General features: G+C 39.1%; 1 protein-coding gene across 1 annotated transcript in view; it reads left to right on the plus strand.

Annotated features, from left to right (window-relative positions):
• SYTL5 (synaptotagmin like 5) overlaps window positions 1-23,037 on the plus strand; it is a 114,158-nt gene that overhangs the window by 19,195 nt on the left and 71,926 nt on the right. The window contains exons 2-3 of the mRNA XM_055339072.1: window positions 1,028-1,487; window positions 21,505-21,714. Of these exons, the coding sequence (XP_055195047.1) occupies window positions 1,369-1,487; window positions 21,505-21,714 (329 nt within the window). The 5' untranslated portion in view covers window positions 1,028-1,368. The remainder of the gene's footprint in view (window positions 1-1,027; window positions 1,488-21,504; window positions 21,715-23,037) is intronic.

The raw sequence follows: 23,037 nt of genomic DNA on the forward strand, positions 1-23,037 counted from the left end.
TTACACTTGGAAACCTGGCTAGAGCCAAGCAAACCAAGTGTAACTTGCACATGGACTATAGTTCATAGACCTGGGAGGGAAGCTGAGGGACAGTGTCAGGGCATGAGACCACAGGCTGAGTCTTCATTCTTAAGGGGGATATACAGAGAGAATCTACATAGCAAGCTAATGAAAGAATGTGCTTAAGAGTTAGGGTGAGGGACAGGCGTGATGAGCTGCTTATTTGGACAAGGAGCAGTTTCAGAATATCTATTTTGCGGTATATAATATATACCTAGAATAATTCACTAATATGTACATCATGAGATATAAATATTCACCTTGAGAATACATCATCCAATATGGTTGAAACTCCTATATTCTCTTTGATTGCATCTCTGAACTCCCTCATGAAATTCCTTGTGTTTATACTACATATATGCTGTCTTTCTGGATGAATTCTTCTGTAACTTCATTTTTTTTCATTCATTGCTGTTTGTGAGAAACATTCCAACTAATACATATAGCACTGATTCATATTGGTCTTGCCAGCAGTGCTTTTTATGCAGTGGTCCTAGTTGTGGGGGACAAAGGGATGGAATAGGAGGGAGCCAGTTAAGGGACAGTCCAAACTGTGTACACAGACAGGTCCCACAGTGGTAACCCAATTCACCCATGGGTCAGCTGCAAGGGTGGAAAGAGGACCTAGCCAGTAAAGGAAACAAATTATAATGGAAGAAGCTGAATTTGCACAGAGAATGTGGAATCAACTAAATATAAATGATATTTCATGGTAACAAACACAGTTATTAGTAGTTGCTTAGTAATTGCATATTAACTTAGTAGTTAGTAATTAGTTGCTTAGTAATTGCATGGTTACCTAGTAATTGCATATTACCTGATTAAAATGTTTAAGTGTGTCACTCTTTCAACAATTAGACACTATATATGCGTTATTCAGAAAATGGCCTAATTCGTTTTTCTAATTAATTTTCCCCTCCTTTGGTTTCTCTATATCCCCTGTGTTTTCTGGATTCTGTCCCAGCAGATCTGATTCCTGCTCTGTGGCATTCTGAAGAATCGACGTTCATCATTACTAGTGAAACTCAGCTGCCACCTGACGGGACAGCACAGCAAAGGCTTTGGCGATCTTTTTGAGTTAGAGCAATACGGACACTCTTGGAATATAATCCCAGTGATGTCTCTTTTCTGTGTAGCCCGGAAGAATACCTGACCACCATTGGCAAGTTCTTCTGAGACCTTATAAAAACTGCTCTGCCATTAAACAACTGAGGGACTCTGGGCTGTTCAGGAGGGCCTTAAGAACTGTGCATATTGAGTCACCTGGAAGATTGAACCACTGCTACTCAGAGCTGCTGCTGCAATACCATGTCTAAGAACTCGGAGTTGATCAATCTGTCATTTTTGTTAGATCATGAGAAGGAAATGATCCTGGGAGTCCTAAAGAGAGATGAATATTTGAAAAAAGTGGAAGACAAGAGAATAAGGTAATGTTCTTTTATCTTTTCTGCCCTTCCCAGCAGCTGTTTGAAGCATGTTAGAACAGAGAATAGGCAACTGCGACCGTGCTGGAGACATGTTGGTCAGTGACTTCAGGGGTTCTCAGCAGTAGCTCAGATATCAGAGAACATCTTTGATATTTTATCATTTAGCTAGATTCTATCCTCCCATCTAATTCTCTCCATGCCTTGGTTTCCTCATCCCTAAAACAAGGATAATAAAAGTGCCCACCTCATAGGGTTGTTGCAAGGGTTGAGGGAGATAATATACGTGCAGTGCCTGGTATGTAAGCTCACAATTATTTATTTATAATACCTTTCTCAGATCAGTCTTCCTGGGAATTCATTCCCATCGTAGCTGAGAGAAGGAGATCCGGAGAGTGAAAAAGTCTCATTTTCCAGAGACCACCTGGATTCCTAAAAATAAGTCTCTGTATGGGTAACATGAAATAATATGGGCACAGTTGAATTTCACATGAGTTGTAGGGAAGGTTGATATTTAGCTCGACTCCCAGGCATGACCTCACCTGTCTTTCAGCTAGCATCCATTCTGATTGGTCATGTCATCTCTTCTGAGCATTGTTCTGATTGGTCGTCACATCCTTTGGGATTGTTTGCTGCTTGTACTGTGTTGCTTGTTAAATATATTTGGCTATTACATCTCACCCCTGTCTACAGGAGTGGAAATAAAGAGTTCCCTTCTCAGCAACTACCTACTATTATGCAACAGGTAGCTTTTTTTTGTCTTATGTGTCTCCCAAAACTGCGATTTTTTTGACCATGGTGTTATGAAACTGGAAGTCAACCACAAGAAAAAATATTGAAAGGCCACAAAATTTTAAGTTTATTTTTTATTGAGGAAAAATCTTGTCATAAGATTATGTGTTGCAAAGATATTCAGCATGCCTAAAGGACCTAGGATCCTAGAATTGGAAATACATTGAAATAGTCTCAATTGATGCTTACTTCATAGTTAAGTGCCCAGAATTTTTATATCCATCATTTGTAGGTATTCAACCAATCTTAAAGAAATAGAGGCTTTGATGAAAATTATTGCAATTTTTCTATGCCTGGAATTCAGGTTAATGCAGTTCATGATTTTAAAGATATCAGAAATGATGTTTTGGGTATTTGTATTCTAGTCACAAGAAGTGACTCAATTGTCTAATGTGCTACAAAAAGTTATATTGTTAGCAAGAGGCAAGGTAGTAGCTAGTAACTGATGACATGCACGGGGGAATTAAAAATCACTCTATTTAGGAAAACACGATTTAATAACCAAATCCTCAGAAATGCAGAAGTGCAGTGAATAGGAATCTGTTCAGGATATTTGCTTCTGTCATTCCCAATAACTTTTCCTAATTATCCATTATACTACTTTTCCTTCTCCTCTTTCTTCCCTTGTCCTTTTTCCCTATTCTCTGTAAAGAAAAGTAGCTGAGTGTATAATATACAACAGAGCTATTGAGAATAAAGTTGTTGATTTCCTGGCTCTTCAAATTTGAGGAAAGCAGAAGAAAGGCTTTGATAGATCTATGTGATACCTTTATAGAAAATAGATTTTTTTTTTTATGGGTGCCTAGGTGGCTCAGTTGATTAAGCCTTTACCTTTGGCTCCAGTCATGATCCCGAGGTTCTGGGATCCAGCCCCACATGGGGCTCCCTGCTCAGTGGGGAGTCTGCTTCTCCCTCTCCCTCTGCCCCTTCCTTCCCCTGCTCTCTCTCTCTCTTTCTCTCTCTCTCTCTCTCTCTCAAATAAATAAATAAAATCTTTTTAAAAAAAGAAAATAGTTTTTTTAAAAGCTGCTATATCTTATTCTCTTCTTTAATAGCAATGGTGGTTGTTCTCGCTTCAGCGGCACATATGATAGCAATGGTGGCTAATATTTTATTGAATTTTTTTCTATGCCAAATATTTTCTCACTTTGTTCTCAGCTACCAAGATATGAGCCCAGTTGGCTCAGGCTCTGCCATTCCTTAACAGCTTTGTAGTGCCATGGTGTTTAGAGTAGTATGTGCTGTTGAGTCACATATCCACATTTGTTGATTCACGTCTTAGTTACGCCATGAAATCTTTGCAGCACTTCAGACAGGTTGCTTCCACGAATAAATCTAGTTCCCTTATTTGATAAAACAGAAATAATAACATCAGGTACCTCATAAGATTGTTGTAGGGCTTAAATAAGCTAATATTATCAAGAGCTTAGAAGAATGCTGGCATACAGTTAGTACTTAATAATTGCTGGCTATAATCGTCAGCCCTGTTGTTTGGTATGTGTTGTAGTGAACACTGGCAGTGCTCTGCTGAGATCTCCTCAGGTCCCTTGTTGGCTCTGCTCTCATCTACAAGTTTCTACATGTTTATTGCCAAGGATGGTGTCTGTTACCTTCTTGAGAGGACTACCCTTGGGTGGCTGGAGGTTGACATTTTGTCGGTGTCAAGGGGAAGTGTAAATAATGATGAGTAAGACAGAAGTGGAAGGAATGGTTTCACGGAAGAGGTAACACTTGTGCTTGGCCTTGAAATGTGAAAAAGATTTGACTTTGGCAGTTACATGTCAACTGCATTTTAGCTGTTTACCATGAACCGCAAAATTGCCTTCAGATCCTGCTAATGAGTTTCAGAAGGAAACGGGAGCCAAAGACAATTTTTAAGAATTATGATGATTACAGAGAAGTAACTGATATGGAAAGTTAGTAAATTGGACTTCGGAAAGCAGTGGATTGATTGTTTCTTTGTGTGTTTGTTTCAGTTGGTTATGCTTAAAGAAAATAGAAACATCGAAGAATGTAAAAACTGTGTCAAATCAGCGCTTTAGGCCTAATGTCCAACTGTGCACTACAGTCCACCTAGCCACTGAAGTGTGGCATTAATTTTTTTAAAGATATTTTATTTATTCATGGGAGACACAGAGGGAGAGGGAGAGACATAGGCAGAAGGAGAAGTGGGCTCCCTGCGGGGAGCCTGATGTGGGACTGGATCCTGGGACTCCAGGATTAAGACCTGAGCTGAAGGCAGATGCTTAACCACTGAGCCACCCAGGCATCCCAGTGTGGCATTAATTAAATTAGGACTGGTCTCTGGGTGTTTCTCAAGGTGCTCTGCACCCAGAAGGCACATGGCAAGCCTGATTAATTACCTCCAGGCTTGAACTGAAGGCTGGAGAGACGTGTCTACCTACTAACAGCATTTTAGGTTCACCCAGGAGGATCAAATGTATCTGTTTTCCTTCAGATCAAGCAGGAAGAAATGGTAGGAGATATCTAGGTTTCAACTATTACAGAGTGATTATGGAGTAGGAGTTTTTTTTAAATGTTCTCTGTCAAGAACAGATCACTTTAAGTGATGACTTTAATGCAGTGAAGAAAGAGGGAGGAAGTGAGGCTAATCAAATTGACCTATCAACAGTGAATGCAAATGGAACAAATATAGTTTGGAAGCACAAAATAAAGATCTTTGTTGGCCATTTTGTACCTTAGATTTTTCTAACTTTGGAAGAACTCACCCTAACACAGAAGAGGACATGGTTCATAGTATTCACTAAAAAATCTTGTTAACAAAATCTTACTTTACTTGATCTTCCACACCTAAAAACAAATACTGTTAAATGTCTACTTTGTGGTATTGGCCTATATAAGAAATCTTCAGTTTATAAATTTAGCAGTTCATTGGGGCTCTATTCTTACTGAGAAGATCTCATTTTCTTTTGGCCACAATGCATGAAAACATATCTGGACTTAATGTTCTCTTTGACACCTATTCTTGGGCCTGTCTCAGTAATGAACTCTGGGAGTTGCCTTATAGCATACATTTCTCTTTTCTTCCTCCCTACCCAAATCTTGGTTTTGCTCAGCACCAGCAGTGGATTTATAAAATATATTTGATCATCCCTTGACTAATATTCCTCTAGCAACTATCATTGGTCTGGAGGTAGACATGAGACCAAAGATGACCCACTCAAACATATAGCCCAGATTTGTGGAAGGTTCTCTTTCCCACTGGACATATTCAGTGAAACGTTATCGCTGTTGAGGATGAAAGCCAGCACAGTGATGAGGCTGAACCAAAATAATTACAGAAAATTGTTATCAACATCCTGATATACTAGAACCTGCCCCACTCCTGGGCTTCTTCCATAAGCAATATAATATATTTCCATGTTACCTATAGCGATTTGAGTCTGATTTTCTGTTACATGCAGCCCAAGGCATCCTATAATCTCCAGAGTCAGAAGTAATCAACATTTGTTGAGAACCTTCTATAGGCCAAATGCTATGTATTTATTATTGGAATAATAATGGTGAGCAGAGGGGCACCTGGGTGGCTCAGTTGGTTAAGCATCTGCCTTCAGCTCAGGTCATGATCTCAGGGTCCTGGGATCAAGCCCCGCATCAGGCTCCCTACTCAGCAAGAAGCCTGCTTCTCCCTCTCCCCTGCTCATTCATTCATTCATTCATTCATTCTCTCTCTCTCTCTCTCTCTCTCAAATACATAAAATCTTTAAAAAAATAAAGATGAGCAGAGACACTATATTAATGTTTGTTGGATCCATAAACATAAAGAAATTTGTAGTCATGAATCAGGCTTTGTTCATGGTGCAGACTAGAGGTCAGTAAACTTTTTCTGTAAAGGGCCAGATAGTAAATATTTTAGGCTCTACAGGGTATGCATTCTATGTTATGATTACTTCAGTCTGCCATTGTAGTATGAAAGCAGCAATAGACAATGTGTAAACAAATGGGTATGGCCAATAAAACTGTATTTACAAGAAACAGGTGGTGGGCTAGATTTGGCTCAAGGACTGTAATTTGTTGACCTTTGGTGTTGAAAACAACACCTTGGTAGATTGTAGCCTTGGGAATAACTATAGACACCTAAAAGCCTTGATAAGCCACCTTAGTGAGCAGCGGGACATTTATAGTCCAAGAGATAAGATGGAGTTGGACTAGAACCCATCAACTATCAGAGATAGAACATGGGCTTCTGCCTGGGAGGTTAGATGATTTCACAGGGTCCTGCTCTCTCCAGGATATTTTTATGCCTCCCTCAGTCTGTAGTGACTAATGTGCTGGAACAACTTAAATATGTTTCATTGCCTCTCTAGAAGAACAGTACAGTGAGTATGAGGTAGAGAAAATACCAAGAACTAGCAGAAGGTTCTGCGAAATTGTGAGGGACAGGTTACAAATTCATTTCCCTGATGAGATAAGAACTGTGACTATCCCATTTACAGATGGGCAAACTGATGTGCCAAATCCAGTAACTTGTCCAAGTTTGCATAGCTAGTAAGTGGCGGAACTGTGGTTTGAAGCCTCACTGTCTGGCTCCAGAGCTCACATGCTCCTCTTTGGTCACTTTCAATCTCTGGGAGATGTATCTGACCCTTCAGGGGGGGCCAGAAAAAGGAATAGTAGACTATTCAATGCCTACCTCACACCAGAGAATGTATTACTCAATTTATAAATATCCCTCATTGAACCCCCATGTCATCTGTGAGGTATGTACTCTTCTGATGTACTATAGTTGTGGCAACTAGAATTTATTAAATAATTGGTCAAACTGGTAAACAACAGCAGTGAGATTCTTTCATTCCATATTGTTTCCCTCTCCTCTCTGCTGTGATGTTTATGCACTGAGGGCACCTGTAAGACCCCGTTGGAAGTCCACCCATAGCCTTACTCTCAGATAAATGGAACAAAGCAGAAAACATTCCTTCAGCCTGGTATTTATGGACAGTTGTGACCTATAAGCTGTGTAACATTATCCAGAGTTGCCATGACATTTATTGAAGCATTGCTTTTATAGTGAAAACTGACAAGAGTTCCTCATGCTGTTCTAGTCTTTAGGCATACTGAAATCAAAGTGCAAGTGTATTATGTTTTGTTCCACACAGCTGGCTCCACCTAGATGGGCCACTAAGCAAGCCAGAGTTTAGTGTCATCAAGAGACTGCAGAGCCCAGCCTGGAAACAGCCATTCCCATTACGGCTTTGTTTTTATGTGGTTGATTCCATCATTTTAGAACAGGATCGGGAAGGGGAGAGAAGAAGAGAGGAACAGAGGGGGAAAGTGTATTCAAATTGGCTACACAGAGTCCTAGAGATAAGCTAAATATTTGGTTCAAATGGATTCAAAGTGATTTCTAGACTTACACATTCAGCCTGGAAGTTAAGGAGACCAGTTAGTGCCAAGCAATAATATCCTCTAATACTCTACAAATGTTTGATGTGTGGAGCTGTTTGTTTTTCCAAATCTTATCACTACCACTAAGAACAAAACTAGTTTAGGGGAGGAGGGCGGGGGGTGGGGGTGAATGGGTGACGGGCACTGAGGGGGGCACTTGATGGGATGAGCACTGGGTGTTATTCTGTAAGTTGGCAAATTGAACACCAATAAAAAATTTATTATAAAAAAAAGAACAAAACTAGTTTCACCTTCTGAAAAGCCTAAAGGCTCACTGTCCCCATAAAACACTGGGAGAACTACTGGAGTGGACTTCTAGTTTGGTAAACATTTTGTTTCAATCCTAATAGAATTGCCACAAAGCTTCTTAATGGATTAACAGAAACTCCCAGTGTGAACATACTGGCTCCTTTATAAAACCTAAACTCTTTTTTTGAGTCACAGAGAAATGAAAAAAGAAAATCCAGCTCTGCTTTAAACGAATTTAAAACCTTGGAGGTTTTCCTACCAAAGAACTTAAGAATTTACATATATACACACATATATAGAGGAAGTAACTTAAATTTTGATTCTACAGCACTTGCATCCAAGTAATTCTTACTTGTAGGGCTCACCTTGGGAAAGGGCCACAAATACCTGATATTGAGGGATGTTTCCAACATTGGGTTATCCAAATAAGTAAACATACTTGCTAGACCATATTTTTTTTTGTTTGAAATAATACAGTCTCTGTAGTCATAAGTAAAACAGTCACCTATGCAGAATGTGTGTGTATGCTATATATGTCTGTCTGTCTGTCTCTCTCATGCCTTTGACTTTTCTCCAAATTCCCCTTTCAGTAACCTTTTCCTTTCCTTGTATACTGCTCTAACCAGGATTGGTATAGAGGACATGGTATCGAGACAGCATGGGTTAATTTGCACTCATATCCAGGAAACTACCATTCCTTTTTACTGTAAATTGAAGAAACAAAGACCTAGAGAGCCTGCGTTGTTCTTGGGGTAGGTTGTTGGGGCTAGGAGGGTGAATGAAGAGGACTCACCCTCCAAAGGTAGGTCAGTTCATTAGGGAAGTTTTAATTAAGTGAATACCTACTCTATTCATGGGAAAATAGGCATTTTATAGCTAAGGAAATATACAAGTCAAAACTTCACTAACAGAAAAGTCACCTGTAACATTTTAGATTTCAGGCATGTGACCATTCTATAACAACAGTTTGTATGAATATTTATGTATTCATGTATTCATCATTCCCTAATGGAAATTAGGGTTTAACTAATTTAAATCAGTATTAGTAGGCTGACATGCACTTACTAATTTTTCTTTTTTTAAGATTTATTTATTTATTTTTGAGAGGAGTGCTTGACCAGAGGGAGAGGCAAAGGGAGAAGGAAAGAGAATGAAGCAGACTCTCCACTGAATGCAGAGCCTAACATAGGGCTCAGTCTGAGGACCCTGAGATCACTACCTGAGCCTAAATCTGGTTGAACGCTTAACCGACTGAGCCACCCAGCTGCCCCATATTTACTAATTTTCCCAATCATTTCATTGCAGAGAAATTCAGTATAACTCAAACATTCCATGAAAATGTCTAAAATTAATGAAACTTTTGTATAGTACAGGATTTTTCGAAAGTGTTTAAAATCACTAGGATCTGTAAAGGGCATCAATGTCTACAATATTTTTTGTATTAGAAATCCTCAGTCCAATTAAATATTTAATATCTTCTGATATATTTTCATTATAGAAGTAATATATTCATTATAGAAAATTAGAAAATACATGTAATTTGAACTTAAAGAACTCACTCTCTTCCCAGAGACAGTTTCTACTTGTTGAATTTCCTTCCTGTTACTTTTTTGTGTATACATATAATTTTCACATAACTGAAACCATATTACACATATAATTTGTATTCTCTATATTTGTTTAATGTTATTTAATGAAAGTTTGTCATGATATTAAAAATTCTATAGATGCATAATTTTTATTGGCTGGATGAGATTTCATAACATGGTTGTACAATATTTTCAATTTCCCTGAAAATCCTTATTCGTAAGTCTTCTGTCTTAATTTTTTATTACATTGTAATTCATATTTTGATTTATATTTCTTTAAAATTGAAAATTTGTTTTCCAGAAATGTGTCAGTTTTCTCTTTATTATACTATTCCCTCATACCCCTGCTAACATCAAAATTGTTGTTACAAATGTTTACTAACATGATAGTGTCCTATGTCAATTTGCATTTATGTGTTTATTAGTGTTTTTACATGATTGCAAGCAATTTTTATTTCCTCTCATTTTTTTATTCATGTTGTTTGTCCATTTACTATTGAGTGTTAGTGCTATTTCAGTATAGATTTGTATGAATTCTTTTTGTCATATTTGGGAGATACATTTCTAAGATTCAGCAAAAATTCATTGAGTACTTACATACAAGATATAGAATTGGACGTGAATTAGCTTCTTATCTAACAGAAGCAAAATTGTATTCTATTGGATTGTGCAAAATCTCTGCTTTCACATGGACTCAAACTCAATTGATACATTCTTTGTATAAAATGTAAATAATTTATATCTTTAAAAGATGCTATAAACAGTATTTTAAAGCCAGGATTTGCATTCTCCCCTACCTCTGTAATAGTATGCATACTCTTTATGGGTGTAGAAATTAGGGTAAGTTCATCTCTGAGTGTCAGAAAACCAAAATAATAGTAGAGGAGAGTTAAATAAGAGAGAAGTTTATTTCATTTTTTGCCTTGATCAAGTCATGAGGAAAGCAGTTGGGGCTCGTAATGATGACTCCATGCTCATCAGAGACCCAGGATCTTTCTACCTGATTAGTCTGCTATCTTCAACATGGGCTAATATCTGTTAAAGTAAAAAAAATTGGGGATCCCTGGGTGGCTCCTCGGTTTGGAACCTACCTTCAGCCCCAGGCATGATCCTGGAGACCCGGGGTCCAGTCCCACATCGGGCTTCCTGCATGGAGCCTGCTTCTCCCTCTGCCTGTGTCTCTGTGCCTCTCTCTCTCTCTCTCTCTCTCTCTCTGTGTGTGTGTGTGTGTGTGTGTGTGTGTCTGTCTCATGAATAAATAAATAAAATCTTTTTTAAAAAGTTATTCTGACATGTATTAAAATGGTAAGGAAGACTTTTTACTCAGGACTATTGAAATACATTTTAAGACTATCACAAAAAAATTAAAAACAAAAGGCTATGGGAATAGGAGAGAGAGATCCAGGCCAACTCCAAATGCAGCAAAGGCAGCTGGGGATTTATAGCCAATGAGGAGAGTGAGGGGGTCAATGAATGGAAAAACTCTTACTGAAAGCAAGCCAAGGTAACATATCAAGAGTAGGAGTATTCTTACTATGCTGATTTGGCAGGATTCCTGCTGAATCTGGGCTATGCAAGCCAAAGACAGAGCTCAAGGACAAAGACTAGTCAAAGAGGGACCTCAGAGGAACCTGTCTCAAGTTTGGTCAAGGTGACAATCTTTGTTACACCTCATGGTCCAAGATGGCTGCTCCAGTGCTTGTCATACTGTCCTGATTCCAGTCAGCAGGGAGAGGGACCGAGGGCAGAAAGAAAGGTTCCCTTCCCTTAACGATATTTTGGAGAAGTTTCACAGATGACCTTGCTTTCATTGCATTGGCCACCATGTGGTCACATGACTGTACTTAGCTACAAGGGAGCTTGGATATGTAACTGGGAAATGTGTTCTTTCTTCTGGGAGGCCATGTGACTAACTCACATTTAGGTTTTTAAAAACATTTATTTATTTATTTATTTATTTATTTATTTATTTATTTATTTATTTATTAATGAGAGATACAGAGAGAGACACAGGCAGAGGGAGAAGCAGGCTCCATGCAGGGAGCCTGATGCGGGATTTGATCCTGGATCTCCAAGATCAGACCCTGGGCTGAAGGCAACCCTAAACTGCTGAGCCACCGGGGCTGCCCTGGAGTTTTTATTGGTATAAAAGAGTAGGAATATTGGGAAAAAAAATAAGCATTCTGAAAAAATGGATGTAATTAAGAATTATTAATTAGATTTGTTAATTACTCCAAACAGATCTTATCTTCCTTTTCATGGAATCTGAAAGCAATCATCAGAGGTAAATTTCAGTGAAGCATATAAGAAAAAAATAGCGCTTAAAGAAAATGATATTTGTATTCATCCTCAATGAATTTTGGTGACTTGACATCCCTTGTACTATGTACGGCTACTGATAACTAGGAAAACTGCCAGAAGTGTTTTTTTGTAATCACCTTTAGCTATGAAAATATGAGTTCCTGTAAGCACCACCTAAACAGGCAAAATGGGAAAAATTAAGGACTGACAACTGTCCTTGCTGAGCCTGTAAGTCCTTCCTTGCTGCATTTAAAATAGTTTATACAAATTCAATTTATAGACATTTTAGAATAAATGTCAGCTCTGTGTTTACAAAAATTAAAACTAGTGTGTGCCTGTATTCAGTAGCAGAAGCAATTTTAAGGGATTTTTCAAGGGCAACATGTTCTCTTTGAGTTCTTTTTTTGTCGGGAATCCCTGGGTGGCTCAGCTGTTTAGTGCCTGCCTTCGGCTCAGGGCGTGATCCTGGAGTCCTGGGATCGAGTCCCTTATTGGGCTCCCTGCATGGAGCCTGCTTCTCTCTCTGCCTGCCTCTCTCTCTCTCTCTCTCTCTCTCTCTCTCTCTCTGTGTGTGTGTCTTTCATGAATAAATAAATAAAATCTTAAAAAAATAATAGAAAAGAAGGAAAAAATGTAAAATTTTTAAAAGAAACTTTTGTGTGTATGAATGCCCAATTTCTTCCTATCAAGACAATCTTTGCAATGTCAGAGGAATAATCTTTAAAAGCCCAATAATTTATCCATGTATTTTCTTTTTTGCTGTACTGATTGATTCTATCTTCACCCTTTCTTTTCCTGAATGATTTACTATATTGATAACAGGACTTCCTGCTGTTTTTGACACTCAAGAAAGGTATCCTTTGGATTTTAGATTAGCAAAATACATCCTTGTTCCTCATTGGGCCAGGAAATTGAGACAAGAGTTATTAATAGTCATTAATAGTTATTTCAAGGTATCCCCAGACTTGGTTTGCTCATTATGTATGAGATCAGTTTCTGCTATGATTTTCAGATTGTAGTTAATAAGCACTTGTTCGTCTGTTTACATGGCTTTGTAAATCGCCTGGTATAATCCTATGAGCTGAGTATTTGATTACCAGGAAGTGCTTGGTGTCATCTGCAGACATGAAGATTCCACAATGCCCTCTATCCTTGAGACCATTTCTAAACACATGAGATTGGCACAATTCACAGGATTTCTCTGTCTAGACAAGTGTGGTTTCAAACCCATTGTTGATTACTTTCTCTGAAGCAAGCTTGCTATCTAGATCAAACTTTTCCCTGATTCTCAGATGGTCTCGATTCTTTTTAATCGTCTTTGATTTGAAAGCTAATCTAAAGCTACATGAAGCTTATTGGGACCAGAGCTGTGTTTGTTGAGGAACAGCCCCATTGCAGACTGTTTGTCATGTGAGACTTTGTGGTAAGAGGTTCCTGGGACAGATGGCTTCTGGTGGGAGAAATCAGACTGAAGCAACCCTTCATGTTTACTGAGGTTTCACTTTGGGTGTGCTTTGGCATGGCTTTGCACAACTAGGAAAGAAATAGTTGCTAATAAGCGCTGTGTCCTTTTTGAGCAAAAATATATTAATAGAATAAGAATCAAGAGGAATCTGGAGGAAGAGTTCAGATTTTGAAATATAAAATTCTGAACCTGAGCCCCGATGGCAACACTTACTAACCCTGTGACCCACAGCAGGTTTCCTACCTGAGATTCCATTTTCTTATTTATAAAATGAGAATCATAATGTCTTTCTCATAGGATGCTGCCAAAGCTTAATGACATGACATGTAAGACAGAGCACCTGTTGTTATTGTGGCTGGGTTGTGCTGTTTAGGTTTTTTGTTTTTGTTTTTTTTTATGATAGTCACAGAGAGAGAGAGAGGCAGAGACACAGGCAGAGGGAGAAGCAGGCTCCATGCACCAGGAGCCCGACGCGGGATTTGATCCCGGGTCTCCAGGATCGCGCCCTGGGCCAAAGGCAGGCGCTAAACCGCTGCGCCACCCAGGGATCCCTGTTTAGGTTTTAATAATAGGTTCTGCACACAGAAGCTACAATCAAAATGAAAGAAGTATTTTTATAATCAGAGTAGAGAAAGGAGATCCGATCCCCCTCCCTGGATTTTCCTTAGGCAATTATGAACTAGCCCCAGCCCAATGTTGGTGGCATTGCCTCTGGATGCGAATGAAAGATGGGAATGCTAGGAGCTGTGCAGCCACTAGCATCAGGCTGCTGTGACAGTATTCTGCTGGCATATATTATTTCAGTAATTTTTGTCTCATTGTGTTGGTTTAGCAATACTTTTCATCAGTCATTGTGGTTTTGCTCTCTTAAAGGAATATCAAACGCTAGTTCTAGGGAAGGATTTAGCATGCAGGCCTTGCAGCAGAATCTGAAGCAGAACCTGAGAACAGCATTTTTGTAAGTGGACAATAATGAAAAGACCTAATATTTACTGAGTTCGTATCTATTTGTTGGAAAATAGTTTTGGCTATGGGTGACAGAGACACATTATAATAATAGCTTAAATAAGATGGAAATATATTGCTCTCTAATAGAAAAGCCTGGATTGATTGACAGCTTTGTGATATTGTTCTGGGGGCTCCATTATAGTATGGGTCTGGGCACCTTGTCTTTTTTGTTGTGCCACCACCTTGACAGTTCGTAATCCAAGATGACTCACTCTTCTGTTTTCATCTCAGCCTCTGGAAGTGAAGAGGGGTTCAAGGGAAACGGATATCCCTTGCCCATTAGGGCCCTGACCTAGAGTTTGTCTATATCATTTGTGATCACATCCCATCAGTTAACATTTAGTCCTATAACAAAACCTAACTGCAAGGGATACTGGGAAATGTAGTCTTTATTCTGAGTGGCCATGAGCCTAGTTAGACATGCCACTAATATAGAAGAAGAGAACAGATATAGAGAGACAAGAACCAGAATTGCTAATTCCATAATACTCCATGTCAAGCTGGGCTTAACACTTTATTTAGTGTTCACAACATCATCTTCCCTAATGCTTATAAAAACTTTATGAAGTTGCAGCTATTATGACTCTTTTTTGCAGAAAGAGTATTTTGAGGCACAGAGAGGTTAAGTAATTTTCTTAAAGTCTGTGATATAATAAGTGGCAAAGCCAGGGTTTGAACCTAGGCAGTCTGCCTTCAGAGCCCTATGCTCTGGGCCACTATATAGTCCTTGCGTTGTGTTATCTCTCTTGGGCTTTGATGTGTTCCCCCACATGAGATGGGGGATTGTTGAAGGCATCGAGGAATCAAAGATGCTTTGTGAATTGTTATTTATAGCTTCCTCTTCCAGGCAGCTAATTGCTTCCATTCCAAAATTCCCATCTTATTTGGTGCAAAATAATGTTCGGTACAATTGAGTCTAGACAGGGTAACAAAAGAAAAAGAATGCCACACAAATGTGACAGGAATTTTAATGAAAGCAATTCCTGATTTGAAAGGAGTGTGTCTAAGCAGTGATAAAGCAAGCAGTCTTTGTAATGCATTGAACATTTTTGATGATGGGATGGAAAAAATGAATTCAGTGTATCACCAGGATATAGCAGTGAAAAGATTCTATCATTTAACTACAGCTGAGATAGTTCATCTCTTCAGTCTTTAAGATTTCAATTACACGTAGGTCATCAATTTGCATGTTAATATTAGCACATCTGTGTAACAACAAGGAAATCTAAGGAACAAACTGATATTTTAAAAACAGAGAGCATCCCCCCCCGCCCCCGCCCCCTGAGTTCATCTGAAATAAAGAATCTGTGTTAGTGGGTATTAAATGTCTTCAACTTTTTTAAATTTAAATTTAAATTTTTCATCAGTTTCTAACAGTTGATTTGGGGCCATATTTATCTCTACTACACTTTTCCCATCTCCCACATTCTTTGCTCTTCTCCACACAAGAACAAATCGAGCAGTTGGTTAGATTTTTTATATTGGCAAGAATCAAATCATTTTTCTTTCTGAACAACAGTGTAGGAATGAAGTTAAAGAAGATAGAAAAAGCTCTGGAAGTCCTTATTGAGTAATTGAGAACATTTTGTAGTTTTCTCAGCCTTGAATTACTTTTTCAGAATGTGTTTGATCTCAGTTTTAGCCAATTTCAGGTTGACTTTATTCTTAACAGACCCAATATTGTACATTTTTCTCTTCTCATTCTCTTTTTAATAATGATGGCTTCATATTGTAAAGGGCTTTATAATTCACAGAGCACACTACCATACTTTATTGCCTCTGCCTCCTACAAACACCCTTGGATGAAGATAATATAAGGAATCATTATCTTTATTTTGAAGTTGAAGTAACTGAGAGGTTAACTCGAATGCCCAGTGACATCTAGTTAGCAGCATGGCTGAGTTTTCCTTCCTTCCCTTCACTCTCGATCTCTTTTTTTCTCCTTCCTTTCCTCCCTCCTCCTCTTCTGGCACTTGCTAGCTTGTGCTTATGCTTTCTTTTATTCATTCAATTAAATGATACCTATTATGTTCTAGGCACTAGGCTATGTGCTGTAAAATGTATAGCTAAACACTACAGAAGAGTCTTGCCCTCATGAAATTGATGGAGGAATTGGTGAGTAAAAACAGCCAAATAAATACACAATTAAAAATTACAGTAAGTGCTATGAAGAAAAAGAACACAGTTCTGTGAGTGAGAATAAGATGGGTATTGGCTATAGATTTGGTGGTCAGAGAAAGGCTCTCTGGGGAAGCAGCAGTAAAAGCAAGCTAAAAAGGATATAGGGAAGTCAGATGAAACCCAGCCAGCCAAAGAACACGATGGACTAAGTGTTGCTACAGTAACAGCCCCAAACTCTTAGTGGCTTAAAACAATGAAGGTTTATTTGTCATCCATGCTGTATGGCCTCAGACCAGAACTCAGACTTACAGAGCAGGGACTATTTGGGACATTGCCATTCTCCATGCAAAGACGAGAGTATGAGGTAAACTGTGTACTTGCTCTTAAAGTGAGTGGTATGGAACCACATACCACATTTCAGGGACCAGTGCTAGTCACAGGATTACATTTAATGTCAAGAGGGCAGGGATGTGCCATCTGACTTGTTCCACTTTCCCAGCCTCCCTTGCAGCTATTGGTGGTGCTATGATACCGTCTGAGCAGGGAAACCTAAGAAGTCTAATAGAGGGAATCACAAGTCAATTTTTGTTTTTGGTTAAAAGATAAGTACAGCTGACACAGCTTGCTCCTTCCTCTTGTCTTAGAGGAGGATGCTATTCTGGAGCTGGCTGGCCATTTTGCATAACAATGATAAGCCACACTTTTTTTTTTTTAGAAGACTTTATTTATTCATGAAAGACAGAGAGAGGCATAGACATAGGCAGAGGGAGAAGCAGGCTCACTGCGGGCAGGGGCCCATGTGGGACTTGATCCCAGGACCCCAGGATCACACGCTAAGCCAAATGCAGATGCTCAACCACTGAGCCACCCTGGTGCCCCAATAAGCCACACCTTAAAGAGAAGGGACTTCGGTATCCTGAGTCCTTGATGACCTGATTTGCAGCTGAACTAATGCAAGAACTACCTAATCCTGAATTTATTATGTGGGCAAAAAATGAAGCCTATTTTTAAGCCTGTTACTTGGAACCAGGAGCATTTCAAGACTATGTGGGTGCAAGAGATGAACAGATACTGTGCCTGACGCCCAGAAAGTCACCTTCCTCACAGACCTTTCTCAGACTGGGTCAGCAATGCAGGAGCCAAAGAAGGCCTATCTTGCTTTGTAGTGCTGGATAGTAAAGCAGAGGGAAAAGGCATCTCCCATCCTATTCCTCTTTTTGGGCTCCCTATACCAATACCAATACCTTGGTACCAATTCTCCCAGTTCCAATTCCCTCCCTTTTAACCTTTCTCTTCTGGGGTGTCTGGAAATGGCTATGTCTTTTCATGTAAATTATCCTAGGCACTATTAAATTAGGACAATTTCTAAAAGAGATCTGAAAGATCGGGCTGTTTAGTATTTGGTGCCAGCCTATGGATTTCGTCCCATCCTTTCCCAGTCTCAGAGAGAGCTCCCAGTAAATGTGGGACAATTAGCACCAGTTGTCTTAGAAATTCCCCAACCAGTGGGTTGCGACCTTTAAATTCTTGCTTCCTTGTGGCGTGATTTACATGGGGCCCCAAGTCTTTTCAGACTCTGGAACTGAACTAGGTGAAGCCTGATTGCTAAATAGACTGTTGTCAGTAAAGCACAAAGAAAGATGCAATAAAAATGCTTTACTTTGGGGGCCCCTGTGGCTCAGTCGGTTAAGCCTTCAGCTCAAGTCATGATCTCAGGATCCTGGGATGGTACCCTGAGTTGGGCTCCCTGCTCAGGGGGGAGTCTGCTACTCCCTCTACCTCTCCCTACCCCTCCAACTTATGCACACACTCTCTCTCAAATAAATAAATAAGATCTTTAAAAAATGTTTCTGTTTATGGCCATAATTTCTCCAAGTGGTTTCACTCACTCTGAGGAACCACTAAGTGATTAAGGAACTGGTAAGTTGAAGTGATTCAGGCACCTGATCGTGGAATTTTTTTTCCAGAAGAGAATTTGCCACTGGAATGTCCTGGAACACCCCTGTTTTTTTCAGTTTATTGCTCTTTAGCCCACCAGTCCATTCAGATAGGACTGCTGTCCATGATTGCTATCTTTGTTCTACCCATTTTAATCACTTTGGCTTCTTTTTATCATTGTTGCATGCATTGTTGTAGATTTCAAATAAGTAGTGTTTTATGTCTCCTGTGCCCTGAGATGTTCAAACATCTGTTGTGATTCCTTAGATAACGCATTTGTGGTTTTCAAATGAGAACTCATTCTGTTATTTTAAAGCTTGTAGCTTCTGCAAGTTTTCAAAAGTAAATTGTATGGAGTTTTTCTTACATTCAATTTCATTAAGCTGGTTGTTGACAAAGAAAAGGACATAAGGGTACTTAGTAAGCTCTAAATCAGGGATTAAGAAAATTTGTTATAGGTTCTTGTTTGTGTTTTGGTGGATATGAACGAGAACTTAAGAGCACTCTCTAAGTCTGCCTGTTGTAATACATGAATTATCTTAGTCCTCCTCTTGACTAACATCGAGGATAATGGGAGTCCTTAGCAGAAATTCTGTTTTGACTCATTTTTGTCTCTGAATACCAGAATGCCTGGTACACAGTAGACACTCAAGAAATGCTCATTAGATGAATGAAGGAGACAATTAATCAAAGGTTTTTAGAAACCTTACTCCTGGGCACCTGGATGGCTCAGTGGTTGAGCATCTCTGCCTTTGGCTCAGGTCATGATCCCGGGGTCCTGGGATCGAGTTCCACATCGGGCTTCCTGCAGCAAGCCTGCTTCTCCCTCTGCCTATGTCTCTGCCTCTCTCTGTGTGTCTCTCATGAATAAATAAATAAAATCTTAAAAGAAACCTTACTCCTCCCTTTTAAAATTCCCCATTTAGGAATCTCTCATAGGCTAGGAATTAAAAGACCTACTTTCTGGTTTTATGTATGCTACTCACTGTCTTTAACATGAATGACATAATATTTCACAAGTTAGTTTGAAGGCTCCAAATAGATAACAAAAAGTTTATGACATTTAAGTACCTTATAATCTGACACAGAGTTGGGTCATGAACAGTATATTCAAGAAAGTCAAGTAGTCATTCCTGCTTTAGGGGAGATGCTAGTCTAGTTGGCATAACAAAGCTCAGTATCACAGATGCAAAAGGAAATGATATGAGATGTGTGAAATGGTTCTGGGATATTTGTTTTTTCTGGAACATAGAAATGTTGTGTTCAAGAAGGGACTGGAGGGGCGCCTGGGAGGTTCAGTCTGTTAAACGTCTGACTCTTGGTTTCAGCTCAGGTCATGATCTGAATCTAGGTTCCATCATGAATTAACTGTCCACTATGGCAATGATTCATCCACTACACTTTGGTCTCTTGATTTCTAAAATGGGGGTAATAATGTTCTTACATGATTGTTCTGAAGATTAAACAAGATAATATATGTAAAGGAATAGCACAGCAGGGAGTCTGCTGGAGTTTCTCTCGGCCTCCCTCTATCCCTCCCCCTGCTCATGTGCTCTCTTGCTCGCTCTCTCAAATAAATAAATCTTTTTTTTTTTTTTTAAAAAAGAAGGGACTGGAGATCAATAGTAATAAGGAATAGCATGCCTTTGAACCTTTTTTTTTAAAAAGATTTTATTTATTTATTCATGAGAGACAGAGAGAAGCAGACTCCTTGCAGGGAGCCCGATATGGGACTCGATCCCGGATCCCAGGATCCTGCCCTGAGCCAAAGGTGGATGCTTAATTGCTGAGCCACCCAGGCATCCCTGCCTTTGAAACTTTTAAGTGGAGATGAACTTATCTTTTAGAGTAGCGTTTTCCAAATTTGGCAGTATGTTAGAAAAAATAGTCACACTTAAAAAAAAATGCCATCAGAGTCCAGATGGGGAGGGAAGAGTGAGACTCAAGAATCCATATCCTTTAAAATCTTCCTAGGTGATTCCAGCGTATAGTCAAATCTGAGCCCAAATGTTCCAAAGCTGTGCTTCTCAGGCTCTGATTACCTTTTTTTTTTTTTGGTGTGATTTTGTGAATATGCAGAATCTGATCCAATAGGTCTGAAGTGGGGCCTGAGATTCTGCATTTCCCAGTGAGTTCCCTGGTGGCACCGTTGCATCACTTTGAGTAGCCCATTTCTAATGTGTATATTTTTTAAAAAATTACATGTCAAGTAGTAAAAGAAGGGCCATGCAACTAGCAATTATTTAGTATATGCCAGGAACCATGCTGGTACCTTTACATATATTACCTTGTTTAATTTTCAGAACAATCATGTAAGAACATTATTACCCCCATTTTAGAAATCAAGAGACCAAAGTGTAGTGGATGAATCATTGCCATAGTGGACGTTAATTCATGATGGAACCTAGATTCAAACATAGGTGTATCTGACAGCAAAGACCAGAGGTCACTGGAAGTTGTTAGAAAGCCTCAAATGCTAAGCGGAAACATTTAGATCTGAAGTGTAGAAAACTCTTTATTGGATTACTTAAGGGAAGTATCAGTGTTGCCATGTTTGACTTACCACTCTTGCTTCACGTAGTATATCCACACAGGTAAAGAACATAGTATTGTGCAAGCTGCCAGGTGGGTTGTGCTCCAGTGTGATGGTATTAAAGATATACTGGAGACGTTAGAATAGAGTGGGAATAAGTACTAATAACAAAATAGTAGTGCTAGTGGAGGATGTCAGAATTCATTTAAAACACAAACGAGGGCAGCCTGGGTGACTCAGTGGTTTAGCACCGCCTTCGACCCAGGCTGTGATCCTGGAGACCCAGGATCGAGACCGTGTTGGGCTCCCTGCATGGGGCCTGCTTCTCCCTCTGCCTGTGTCTCTGCCTCTCTCTCTCTCTCTCTCTCTGTCTCTCTCATGAATAAATACATAAAATGTTGTGTTTAAAAAAAAAACACAAACGATATGTTTTTCAACTACTGATATCAAAGGATTGTTGATTCGAGAGAGAGAAACCATGTTTTCTGTAAGTATCTGGCTCTGACTACTTGATTCTTTCAAGTATTCTTCCAAATGAAAATACCTCTTAAATAAAGAGAACTCTGCTCCTGTCTACTTTTTTTTTAAGTATTTTTTTTTCTCTCTCTCTCCTTCCAGGAAGCTGAAAAATGAACTCTTAGAAGCAAAACGTAGAAGTGGGAAGACTCAGCAAGAAACCAGCAGAGTCTGTGTTCACTGCCAGAGAAACCTGGGCTTAATATTTGACCGAGGAGACCCGTGCCGGACCTGCTCACTGAGAGTGTGCAGCGAGTGTCGGGTCTCGGGCCTTGATGGCAGCTGGAAGTGTACTATCTGTGCCAAAGTCGCGTGAGTTCCTTGCCTTGGTGTGGAAAGCCAGATTCGATGACTGAAGGGCTTGGAGTGGGGAAAGAAAAAAAGATAAGAGTGTTTACAATTTAGGGATAGGGGGCACTTGGGTGGCTCAGTAGTTGAGCTCAGGGCGTGATCCCGGGGTCCTTGGATCGAGACCTGCATCGACTTCCCCGCGGGGAGACTGCTTCTCCCTCTGCCTATGTCTCTGCCTCTTTCTCTGTGTCTCTCATGAATAAATGAATAAAATCTTTTAAAATAAAATGAAATTCAGGTATAGAGAATAGAATTAAAATCTAGCCCAACACAGGCTCAGCAATGCCTTTGTAGAATTCAGGGGTGGGAAATGATGATGCATGAGCGAGCATACACAAGCAAAATAGAGAATGGCATTTTTAGTTTTAAAAACTATAAAATGGTAAAATTGGAAGCCTCACAGAAGGAGATCTCTTCCTACGTTTGAAAACCACCCACAAGCTTTTCTTCACTTAAGCCCCACCTGACTCCACATGTCTAATCGGAGGCAGAGGCATTTCCCCAAGGCCATCTGTAGATGTTTGGGGCTACTGGCAGGATGAGTATGAAATATCCAGCCTACTATCCACAGCAGCCAAGGGGCAAAGCTTTTTTGAATCTATTGAAATGATCGTATGGTTTTTATCCTTTCTCTTATCAATGTGATGTATCATGTTGATTGATTTGTAAATATTGAACCCCCACCTCTTTTTTATCTTTGTATTCTGATATGGAGAGAGATATATGCTAAACTCTCTCAATGCTTGTGGATTTTCTATTTACCCTTTTAATTCTGATAATATTTGATTTATATATGTTAAAGTGATAGTCTTGAGTACTTAAATATTTTGGATGTGATATTTTATGGGTGTACAGAAACCTTTTTCATTATGAATATTCCATCCTGATTTCTAGTTATGATTTTTTTCCTTAAAGTTTACTTTGTTGTTATGACTGCAACAGCATTTTTTGTGTGTTTCTTTTAGTACATGTTTGGTAAATTCTCTTTTATCCCTTTAACTTTTAATCTGTTTCCTTATATTTAAGGTGTATCTTTTATAAGTAGCACACAATTGTGTGTGTGTGTTAAATCCTGTCTGACAGTTGTCATTAATTAAAATACTTATTCCATTTGTACTAACAAAATTACTCATATATCTTACTTAAAATCTACCACCTGTTTACTCTTTGTCCCATCTATTCCATTCTTTTTTTCTATTTATTTGCCTTCATTTAGGTTGTCTAAGTATTTTTTTCTATTTCTCTGTTATTTAAACATTTATATCACTTGTCTAATGATTACTC

The sequence above is a fragment of the Nyctereutes procyonoides genome, unplaced genomic scaffold (genome assembly GCF_905146905.1).
Source record: "Nyctereutes procyonoides isolate TBG_1078 unplaced genomic scaffold, NYPRO_anot_genome, whole genome shotgun sequence".
Lineage (NCBI taxonomy): Eukaryota > Metazoa > Chordata > Mammalia > Carnivora > Canidae > Nyctereutes > Nyctereutes procyonoides.